This window comes from Planococcus citri, chromosome 3 (assembly GCF_950023065.1).
Source record: "Planococcus citri chromosome 3, ihPlaCitr1.1, whole genome shotgun sequence".
In the NCBI taxonomy this organism is placed as follows: domain Eukaryota; kingdom Metazoa; phylum Arthropoda; class Insecta; order Hemiptera; family Pseudococcidae; genus Planococcus; species Planococcus citri.
The window spans coordinates 1,462,967-1,474,897 of NC_088679.1; the positions used below are offsets into that span (position 1 = coordinate 1,462,967).

The window sequence follows — 11,931 nt, forward strand, 5'->3', positions numbered from 1 at the left end:
TTTTGATGTTTGCACTCTGTTTCCAGTACAGATTCCTTATTATTTGCAGGTCTTTGTCATTGACATTGTATTTCTTTAGGATCTTCAACATCCTCTCATGGTTAGCACGATCAAATGCCTTTTCATAATCGATAAAACATGCAATTATTTCCCCTGTTAGCATTCAGTGATCTCTGAATGATCACTTTCACCCACTGAAAGTGATCATTCAGAGCAGGGCTGCGTACCAATAAACATAAATAGTATTGGTATCCGCCCTGGTATTGGTATTTAGCATACAGTTCCCAAAATGGTATTGGTATTTTGGTATTCTCCAATACAGATGTCACACTTTGGTATTTTGGTATTGGTATTTTATTATTTTGTGGCTTTTTTTCAGTATCTGGTATTGGTATTGGTATTGTACCAATAAGTATACAGTGGAACCTCAATAACTCAAAAACCTCTATTAGCCAAACCAACCTCCATTCCCCTTGAAATCTCCATAACACTCGATGTTAACTTTACTCGGATGAGTCAAAATTGACTATGTAACTTGAAGCCAAAATTTTGCCAAAATAGTGAGAAAGCCTCTATAAGTCGAATATTTCAATTCATACTCTTATGCACTTACAACGAGTACATATCTCTCAATTCATTCATTTTGTAAGATCTCTATAACTTGAACACTCTCAAAATCTTACCTGCATAACTCAAAACTGATTATCTTGAAAACCTCTATAAGCCAAATGAATGACCATTCCCTGTGGATTTCAGTTATCATGGTTCCACTGTAATAGCAAATAAAAAGTGTGTTTTTAGGCCAAAATTAACAAAATGTTTTCAATTTTTTTTTTGGAAATTACACTTTTTTCACACCTCAATTTGCGAGTTCAAGGTTCATCATTATCACGTATAAGTTTTTCAATATTCGGACCGGACACTCACATAGGGGCGCTAGTGAGCTGGCCAAAATGTTTACATTTTTCAGACGGGGCTTTCTTATCAGCGTTTACGAAAGCATTAATTTCAAGGGTTAAAACTGAAAAGTTAATTCGATGTACATTATTTTTACGATTACTATTGCATATCAATCATGACCGAATCATATTTTCATTTTTAACTCGTAAATCCAACGTTTTGGTAAAATATGACAGATAAGAAAGGGTTAAGAAAAAAGCCCCGTCTGAACTCCAGAACAATGGGCACACTAGCGCCATCTACGTGAGAGTCCGGCCCGAATGAGTAATTTATTAGTTATTTTATTTATATCAAGGTGACAAAAGAAGATTGATGAGAATCTCAGTGAAACTCAATATGGCTTTGTAGCTAGGGCTGCATACCAATATAAATACCAAAATACCATACCGGCAAATTTTGAAAAAATTTACAAATACAGTAAAAGCTCGTTACAACGCTCTTCAAGGGACCGGAGAAAAAGAGCGTTATAAGCCAAAGCGCGTTATAACCAAAAGTCTCATTTTAATGCTGATTAGCGTTATACCTCGAATTCTCGTTTCAAAGCAAAAAAAGCGTTATAAAGGAAGTGGAAACGAGAACTTTATTTTGAATTTGAACAACTGTTCCTGATGGAAATGAAAAAATCTGAAATTTCACTCTGATTTTGAGGTCTGCTATAATAGTATAAATGATTTTTTGGCAAAATTTTGTCATAAAAGTTTTTTTTGCTTTCTTAAAAATTAAAACTACAAAAATTGCAAAAAAACCTGTTGTTGCGGCCAAAATTTTCAGAAAGTGATAATTTTTTACACATGAGTAAGCTGTTTTTCGCAAAAAATTGGGTTTTTGTTGTTAAAATTATGAAAAAAATGTGATTTTTCCTGAATTTTAGAGCGTTAAAACGCGATTTATAATCGCTCATGAGTAGAGCCCTGCGCCGCCGCGCCGCGCCGCCGCCGCCACCGATTTTTCAAACATTTTTCAAGCCGCCGCCGCCGTTTCAAAAATTACTTCAGCCGCCGCAGCCGCCGCCGAGTAATCTGCTCGGCTGAGCCGGCTCAATTCACTCAATCAGCAAATTTCAGGAGGATTTTTCGAATATTTTGACTTTTTCAAAAACAAAAATCAAAACTTTTCGTCATTAAAAACAGCCAATCTTTTCAGCTCGGAAAAAATTGGTATTTTCATTTGAGAAGTTGAATTTGATTTTGCTTTCCAATTTTTATTTTGGGGTAATTTTAAAATTTACGAAAAATTACCCCAAAATTTCAACTTTGTAGCCGGCTAAGCCGCCGCCGAGCAAAATTTTGGCAGCCGCCAAGACCTTCGGCTGGAATCGGCTCCGCCGCCAGCCACAGTGCTGCGCGTACTGTAGCCGCCGCCGATCATTTCGCTGTCGGCGCAGGGCTCTACTCATGAGCGTTATATCGCAATTAATTTTACATTGGTTTAAATGGGGATGTCAAGGGACTGGAAGGAATCAGCGTTATAACAAAATCAGCGTTATATCCGAAAGCATTATAACGAGCTTTTACTGTACTTACCATTTTACCAATACCAATTAGCAGACAGATGAAGTCCCAATTTACAAAATACCGATAAAGTTTTTGAAACGGTATTAATACTTACCGAAATACCAATACAAAAATAATTTTCAATGGTATATTTTGGTATTGGTATTTTGTGGTATTTTGAATTTTTTGATTGATTATAAAATTACTTAATGCCAAATCCGTGTATGTCTGTACAAAAATGGTACGATTTTACGCAGCACTGATACAGTTTGGATATGCTCAGAAGGGTTCATTGAGTTCTGATTGAACATTGGTCAGCTTTGTGCATCTTCCACGGTGCACTTTTACTGCACGCAGATGCAAATTTTTCAATTTAGGGCATCCCAGAGTCCTATAAGTGACCCAGAAAGACAATTTCTTTTGATCGACAAAAGGTAAAGTGGGGTAATTCAGATAGCAAGCCCTAGCTTTGTTGCAAAGCACATTTTGGCACAAATGATGAAGAAAGTATGCCAACCTACACCCATTAATGATCAGATGGTCCATCTGCTCCGTTTTGTCATTTCTGTGCGGTGTTCAAAATCTAAATGCCCAAAACCTTTGCTGCAAAAAACAGTGCATTTTTGAAACTCGTTTTTATCGTTCAAAACTTGTTGAAAAATTCTGTTTAGAAGTTGAAATTTGATGGATATGTGTTGAAGTGTCAGTACCTCTTTTGATTTTGCTTTTATAATTATTTATTTGGTGGCATTGAATTATTAGACATGTTGATCATTTTTCATGCCGTGGGATAATTCCAATAGCCCTAGCAAAATTGCCTTGTAATGTTTTCTTCTCAGTTTTGATGTAGTATTTTTTTTTTTGGGGGGGGGGGTCAAAATTATCAAAGAAAACCCTGAAAAGGAGGCTTTTTTCTCTAGTTAGTTTGAGTTTTCAAAAATTATGCCTCAAAAATGCATACGTATTTGTAAAAAAAAATTTAATTTTTGTTCTAATGATTCAATTTACATGAAATAAAAACCTAAGTATGCAATAAATGGTATATTTCAACATTACTGGCTCGGAATTACCCCGGGAGAATTACTTTCCTTATAAAACTCGTTATCGGAATTACCCGAAATAAAAAATGGGGTAATTCCGATAACTCGACCTTCCAAAATGTTTTTTCAATTATATGTATGAAGCCTCCGCACAAATCACTCTTCAATATAGTCAATGTGTAGCTGAAGGATGTAGGAATAAAGTTGTTTTATCATTTTTGCCCCAAAATGTACAGGAAACCCAAAAAATGAGAAATTGCTAAAATTTTGAATTTTGCCATTGGAATTACCCCCACTTTACCTTACACGGATTTGGCTTTAAGGTATCGCTTTTCTATTCTTGCATTTATGATGGAAAGTAGCAGCTCTAATGTGTGGCTCATTAATGGGATGGTTCTGTACTCTGAGCATTTTTGCGTGTTACTCTTTTTTGGTATTGGTACAAAGTTCACTGCTTTGAAGTCCTTTGGTAGCACACCTTCATCAATAATTCATCATTAATATTTCATTTATCATGTTCAAAGGTCCTTTTCATACCATGGTGTTATGTTCTTGATCAAGTCTGCTGGCATGAGGTTTTCTCCCACTGCCTTGTGGTTTCTGGCTCTCTTCACTGAAGTCCTTAGCTCCCACATTTCTATTTGTGGTGCCTCCTCAGTAGATGTCACTTCAATTTGAGCTGGTCGTGTATCATCTCCATATTGTTCTTCTACATATATAATCTATCCAGACTTTCTACATTTCTTGTTTATTGACGGAGTATTTTCCATCTTGCCTCCGTATAATACGCTATTCCACTTCTTTTTTTCTTGTGAGCAGAGCAGCCATCATTTTTTTTACTTTAGTATGCGATTCTCTGAAAGTGATTTTTTACTTTGCTGATTTCATTCTAATTTCCCCAATTCTCTTTGGCTGAATTTTTAGTTATTTTTTCCACTATTTTGGAGAGTTTTGTTCAGTAAATTTTCAGTAATGTGTCTGCAAATAATTTTTATGCTATATGTTTATGCATTGACGATTGACATGTTTTCATATTTGCCACTGTCTTGATATTCGTGCTTAATTATTGGTAAATTTTGTTTTCAGCTCGGCGTATTCACATATTACACGGTGACAACGGGAGAAATGAACGCTTCTGGTCCAGTTCCTGACAGTATATTCGTGTACAGACCCGATAAAAAAATACAAATTTGGAGGTTTATTTTTTACACAGTACTACACGCCGGGTAATTGAACAACCATTATTACCTATACAATATACTTACCTATAGCTTTAGCTATTATTCGAGTAGTATAAGCTCAGTTCATTTGTTTGTATTCGCAATCGAATCACGTGATATTAGTGTTCGAAAGTCGTCAACATGCACGCACACCGAAAGTACCTCGTGCCGCGTCCGTCGTCTCCCCTGTGCCCCCTTGTGCCCATTTTTCATTTGTCGTATAGTCGTCGAATCTAGAAAGAAGTCTATTGTACTCGTATTGTACATAGGTAGAGTAGGCTACTCGTACCTATCTTGCCTTGAAGGTAATACTGCGAGATTACGAGTCGGTAATCGAGTATCGTACCTTTGGAATAGTTGCGGTGTATTTTATTTTAATGGTTTAGGCACTCGTTATGACGATCGACCAACCAACAACGTCGCTGTACACTGTACAGTGTACAGTGTATTTTATTGATTTGCAATGCTACGAGTACTTATATTTGTAGTATGTACTTACGCTAGCAGGTTTTTAAGCATCATGCCTGAGAAAAGCTGTATAGTTTTTGTTCAAAAGAGTTCATTTTAGACCCTGTTTAAGTACCTAAATCATTATTTTTTTTGTTATTTCAATTTAATCAGTGATTTTTTTTTACATTAATTCGTTTTGAAAATGACTAAAAAGTATTGAAAAATCTTTTTCTTCTATTTTTTGAGCTAGATTTTTTTTTCTTTTGATACTTCACCAGTACGAAAATCACTGCCAATGATAATTTTTGGTTGACTAATTTCCAAATCCATTTTTCGAAATTTTGGAACAGTCCAGTCGAGGAATAGAAGGGGGGGGGGCTAGGATGAAGACGAGACGCGACACGACGTATATTCAACAACGATAGCAATAATTATTCCATACCTTAGATTTGGTGGAAATTTTCATTTTCAACATACTTACGAATCGTATCTTTAATCATTTCAATAATTGTATACTCGTATGTATGTAGATGAACGTATCATAACTCGTATCGTATTTGTTTGTTATGTTCGCAGTTGGCTGCATTTACTTTTTAATTTGTTAGTACAATTATCGGTGGGGCTTCCGTTAGAAATGGTACACGGCTCATTAAGGATAGGAGTTGTATACATGGCCGGAGTTTTAGCTGGTACGTACCTACAATATCCTTACTAATATTTTTATTACTATTTTTTCACCTTCTTTTCTTCTTTCGTGTTCCTATTTCCGTGTATGGTACGTAGCAGACATATTCGATGTCTGTGGCGAAATCGTGCCTACAATTGTTTTCCTACTTCTTTCAATATTTCATATATGTACTCGTACTCGTATTTATATATTTTTTCCTTTTTTCTTTTTCGCAGGCTCATTAGGCACTTCCGTTTTCGACGCAGATGTTTGCTTAGTCGGAGCTTCGGGAGGCGTTTATGCTTTATTAGCTGCTCATCTCGCTAACGTATTGTTGGTAAGTACCGTCGAAACACCTTTTATTAATTATTTTCTATTTTTAATTCGCCTTTCAGTAAACCAACGACCGAATTTACCTATTCACCAGTGATGCCAAGTGCGAAAAAAATGCCCGAAACCGGCTGCCTTTGGAGGGGTTTGAAAAGGTTAAGGATGTGTACCTATTCAACACGTTTAGGTACCTTTGATTGACGGGGTGTTTGTGTTTGAAAAATTATGGCATTTTTGAGTTTGATTGTTTTCAATGGGGTGGGGGGAGGAAGGAAGACAGGTAAAACCATGACGTTGATTGTTGGTGGACAAAAACATTGATAATGCTGACTTTGCCTGTGTTTTGGGAGACTCTGTCCCCCCTGCACCCCCCTCAGGCTTCGCTCAACTCTCTTCTTCCTCCTGCAAAAAGTATGGTAACAAACCTGTCTTGACCCTGAAACAGGTCAAATGGGGTTGGAAGGTTGAAACCGGCAAAAGGAACTTGGGGTACACCCTCCCATTGTACTGTGGAAATTTGAACCCTCTAGGTCAATTCGGAGGTGCTGTAGGCTTTCCTAAACATCGAAAAACTCATTTGACCCTGGGGTTGGAAGGTTAAAACATGCAAAGGGCCTTCGGGTACACCCTCCCATTGTACTATGAAAATGTGGACCCTCTAGGTCGATTTGGAGGGGCTACAGGCTGTCTGAAAAATTGAAAAACGCATAAAATAGCAAAAAATCCATGTTTTTGACCCTGGAGAGAGGTCAAATAGGGTTGGAAGGTTGAAACCTGCAAAAGGCACTTCGGGTACACCCTCCCATTGTACTGTGAAAATTTGGACCCTCTAGGTCAGTTTGGAGGGGCTACAGGCTGTCTGAAAAATTGAAAAACCCGTTAAATAGCAAAGAAAATCCACTTTTTTGATCCTGGAGAGAGGTCAAATCCGGTTGGAAGGTTGAAACCCGCAATAATCACTCATGGGGAACCCTCCCATTGTATGCTGCAAATTTGGCCCTTCTAGATCAATTTTAGGGGCAAGGGGGTCAAAAATTGGGGTCAAATGTGGTTTTTCCCACCTTAATCTGGGTGGAGATGACCTAGGAAGCTGAAATTTGGATATGTTGATCACAATGGCGGTACTGACGAATGGTATGATTTTGGATCCTTTTCATCGATTTGGGGTCATATTATGCCCCTCCAAAAAAATGACCTTTCTGTAAAAATGGGGTTGGCAGGTTGAAACATGCAAAAAGCATTTCGGGTACATCCTTCGAATGTACTGTGAGAATTTGGACCCTCTAGGTCAATTTGGAGGGGCTACAGGACAGGCTGTCTGAAAAATTGAAAAACACGTAAAATAGACCAAAAATCCACTTTTTGACCCTGGAGAGAGGTCAAATAGGGTTGGAAGGTTGAAACCCGCAATAATCACTCATGGGACACCCTCCCATTGTATGCTGAAAATTTGGACCTTCTAGATCAATTTTAAGGGTGAGGGGATCAAAAACTGGGGTCAAATGTGGTTTTTCCCACCTTAATCGGGGTGGGGATGACCTAGAAAGCTGAAATTTGGATATGTTGATCACAATGGGGATACTGACCAATGGTATGATTTTGGACCCTTTTCATCTAATTGGGGTCATATTATGCCCCTCCAAAAAAATGACCTTTCTGTAATTTTCAACTTTGACCCTTCAAACTGCGGGGGTCAATTCTAGGTCCTAAAAGAACCATATTCCCTAAGTTTGAGTTGATTTGATCAATTAGAGCAGGGTCCAGGTCATAAAAATGTAAAAATCTCGATCGTGCTGAAACTTATAAATATATATCATATCCTAAATATGTACTAGTAAAAACTGACACACCGGGAATCGTCTAGTTTGAGCTCAAAACGTCGAGAACTATCAAAATTTTTGACCCCCGACCTTTTTATCCAAAGTTGGACCTACCGCAATAGCCATCATTTTTTACAAAAATTTGGCTAAAAACGATCAAAATTGTTGAACTATTTCAGAATCTGAACTAAATTTCGTGAAAATCGCGTAAATCAACAAACATTACCAACAAAATTGATTAGTGGAATAAAATTTTGGCAAACATTGCTTAAAGTCTCGTAAATACTCCAAGATGACTGCCAAAAATTGATTTGGGGTTAATATTTTGTCAACTAGAAATTTTGAACAATGAAAACTGAAATTCCCTTCTTCTCCCCCCTCCCTCCCAACAGTTGAAATCGTTTTTTTGTTGAAAGAAGTTTCACCCAAGATGTACTACCGATTATAACGTATTAAAAATCACGTTAATTAAATTGCCTAACTTGTTCGCCGTGTATCGGAATACATTTTCAATTATAGCCGGCGAACTGGTTATGCAATTTATTCAACACATTTTCGTCCGCTCTTATTTTAGTGTAGTTCACGTCGTGTACAGTAAACGAATATCGTTGAACGAGAAATACTAATTAATAAATTATGTTATTTTTCAGAATTTCCATCATATGCAGTTCGGTATCGTTCGCTTGATCGGAATATTATTCGTCGGTGAGTAGGAGTACCTACTTGATTTACAGTAGCGTAAGCGTAGCAGTAATTTCGAGTGGAATAATTATTGTTAGCTGTCAAGGTCGTAGCAAATGTAACAAATCCTCGAGAAATTGCCGTTCAATACCTACTTGTTTTTCATTTTTTTCTTTTTTTCTTTTCGAAAATTAGGTCACAGTTTATTGAACGTGTGCGAACAAAGGTCGTACAAGTTTACAAATAAAAAATTCATCGCTCCTAGCTCGAAATTTTTTTAATGCAAAAATCGATACGTATTAAAATGCTTGATTATTCCGAGAAGTAATTTAGAACGGCCGAGTCGTAAAATAATTTTTTTTTCATCAAGTTAGAACCATCAAAAACAGAGTTTTGAAACGACGTTCGAAGAACGCCGTAAAAGCTGGAATTTTAAACACGATTATTTGAAATTTATTTTCGTCATTATTTTAAAAATTTTCATGACTCGATGCCGAAAGCCAAATTTTATTCATTTTGAAGAATGAAGTTGATTTTTTGAAGATTTTTATGGTATCGAAGCGTTGTGAAGTGGAGTGGAGGTGGCTTTAGATTCGAATTTGAGTCTATCTTCAGTTCTTCGGTTGCTCTTTCAGTACGTTAGTTTTACAAAAGAATGTTTTTTTATTCCACTCGAATGATTTATGTAGACTAGAAATTTGAATTTTTATTATTACTATTATTATTAATTGGTATTTGTGATTTTCAGCCAGCGTCGATGTCGGTCTGGCAGTTTACGATCGCTACGCATCGGCTCAAGATCGGTATTCGGCGAGTACACACATGTCCGAAGGACCGGTGAGTTACGCTGCTCATCTAATGGGCGCTTTTGCCGGATTAACGATCGGCTTAGCCGTGCTCAAAAACTTCGAACAAAAGCTACACGAGCAGCTGATATGGTGGATAGCTTTAGCGTTGTATGTGATATTGGCCACTTGCGCTATTATTTATAATATTCTGCATCCTTATCCTCCTTCCTACGAAGCGACCTATTAGTAGCCGCCAATGTGATATTTTTACGCCTATTTGTATTTTGTCCTCTGTTTTTTTCCTTTTCTTTTCTTTTCTTTCTTTTTTTTTTTGATTTTTTCTCGTTTTTCGTTCCTTTTGAATATATCGTTGTGATTTTTGTTCGTCTGCGCTATATGTATGTTTATTGTTCGTAAATATTCATTTATATGCTATTAGAGATAGGCGGTTGGTTTATTTTTATTTTTCAATTCGGCCCCCTCTCCCCCGCCTATTAAATCACTGCCCGAATATAATATTATGGTACGCAGCAGTTTTTTTTCACTTCGTCGCATCTGCATCGTGCAGCTATATAAATTAACAAAATGAAAATTGACCGAGTTGTTTTTTTTTGACATTTTTTTATTTGTATTTTGTTTTTTTTTTTTTTATTATTATTTATTTGTTAATTTGTTAACGTTCTACGTATTTTTTCCCCTTTTCGTAATCGTGTTGTATTTTTTCCCCTCTTTTCAACGCCGCTGATTGAGCTTTTGGCATTCGTTCGTTAGGTACGTTTATCGCCTAAATTATTACTAATCGAGTAAGGAAAAAAAAACATGTAAAATTTTTACATTTGAAATGTTTCAGTCGTACGTTACAAACTTGGTATTTACCGCAAAATTATTACGATAATCGATGCGAGTTTTCGTTGAATTTTTCATTACTTATTTAATTAATTAGGGTTTTTCACCGCAAAAGCGATTCAAACTATTGAAAATATCGTTCGAAAAAGTGAATTAACGAATAATAATTTCGATTACAAAACGAATGTAATTTGAGTTCTTGAAAGTATACTCGATTCGTGATTTGTAATTTGTATTTTATTCGTGTCCGAGTCATCCGTTTAAATACAGTATAGCTTTGTTTATTTCGAATCTCGCTATTTTTTGTAATACATTAATATTCGTCGAGTGAAAATCACGTTGTATCATTTTTGAGTTTTTTTTTTTTCACAAGAACCTTTTTTTCCCCTATTCATCTGTCATCAAAATGTTCTAAATTTTTCGTTGGCAGGTCCGAAATTGATTCTATTTCCGATTCGTATTCGTAAAATTCAAGATTTAAATGGTGAAAACGTATCGCACTATGAATTATTTTCGAACTCGATACACGAGCATGTAAACTTTTCAAAAAAGCGATGATTTTAAATTCAGTACCAACTTCTATTTTTTTATTTATTCATTTATTTATTTATTTTTTTTTGGTTCGAATCCGATGAAAATGCTCGTTACGAGTATTTTTCCTGTTCGTGAATCTATCGTCTATGTATTTTCTTTGGATATGTAGTATACATATTTTGTGAGGGACGAACAATCCAGACTCGAAAGGTAGAAAATTTCTAATAATTTATTTAGGTATAGTCGATATAAGGCTAGAAATTTAAATACCTCGATGAATTAATCGAATTCATTTTGTTGATACGCTGTTGTTTTTTTTTTGTTTTTTTTTTCTATTTTTTTCTTTGTACTGGTTTATTATATTTTCTAGTCACGTAAGTTAAAATTCAATTTATTTATTTATTATTTATTTGTACATATTTTTTTATGTATTTGCAAATTACAATATTTGTATTTTGTTTGACAGTGCGAGCGCTGCGACTTGCATATGTTTGCTCGTGTTACTACTCGTGTATTGTTTTACTCGTATACCTATGCTAAATTTTTACGTGTACGCGTCACTTTTTGACAAAATTTATTTTGTAGTAGCAGGTTTTATTAAGATGTGAGCCTATTGATGATTGAAACAGTGCCTTTCATAAGCATTGTGATATTTTGTTTCACTGTTCACTACAAACGAACCAGTTTTACGTCATTTTACTGTTTTTAACAAAATTTTACTTCACTTTTCCAGATCGTGGCATTGGCATTGGGAAAAGATTTTTCTCATTGGCATTTGCTGATTGGTATTTTTCATTATGTAGCATTTTTCACAGTTCAGAAATTTTATAAAGAATAATGTTGGATATTATTGTGGTCGTTATTTATTTATTAATTAATTGTGTTGAATCGCGTACCTACGTATTACGTATATGTAATGTACGTATGTGTAATAACCGTTTGTTATATGTGTCGGGCAAACTGTACTATTTTTTTACTATCCGTTTTATTTATTGTAATTTTTTTGTCCTTTTTTTTTATTTTATGTATACAGACTGAAATGTATTTTTATTTATTTATTCTTTTTTTTTTCCTAAATGTAATAAACTATTGGAAAAAATTT

At 35.5% G+C, this 11,931-nt stretch overlaps 1 protein-coding gene across 3 annotated transcripts in view; it reads left to right on the plus strand.

Moving 5' to 3' along the window:
* Positions 1-11,083, plus strand: part of stet (stem cell tumor) — a 98,050-nt gene extending 86,967 nt beyond the window's left edge. For all 3 annotated transcript variants that reach the window (XM_065358456.1, XM_065358457.1, XM_065358458.1), the window contains 5 exons: positions 4,580-4,719; positions 5,740-5,852; positions 6,067-6,167; positions 8,631-8,685; positions 9,410-11,083. In XM_065358456.1, the coding sequence (XP_065214528.1) occupies positions 4,580-4,719; positions 5,740-5,852; positions 6,067-6,167; positions 8,631-8,685; positions 9,410-9,696 (696 nt within the window). In that variant the 3' untranslated portion in view covers positions 9,697-11,083. The remainder of the gene's footprint in view (positions 1-4,579; positions 4,720-5,739; positions 5,853-6,066; positions 6,168-8,630; positions 8,686-9,409) is intronic.
* The last annotated feature ends 848 nt before the right edge of the window (positions 11,084-11,931 follow it).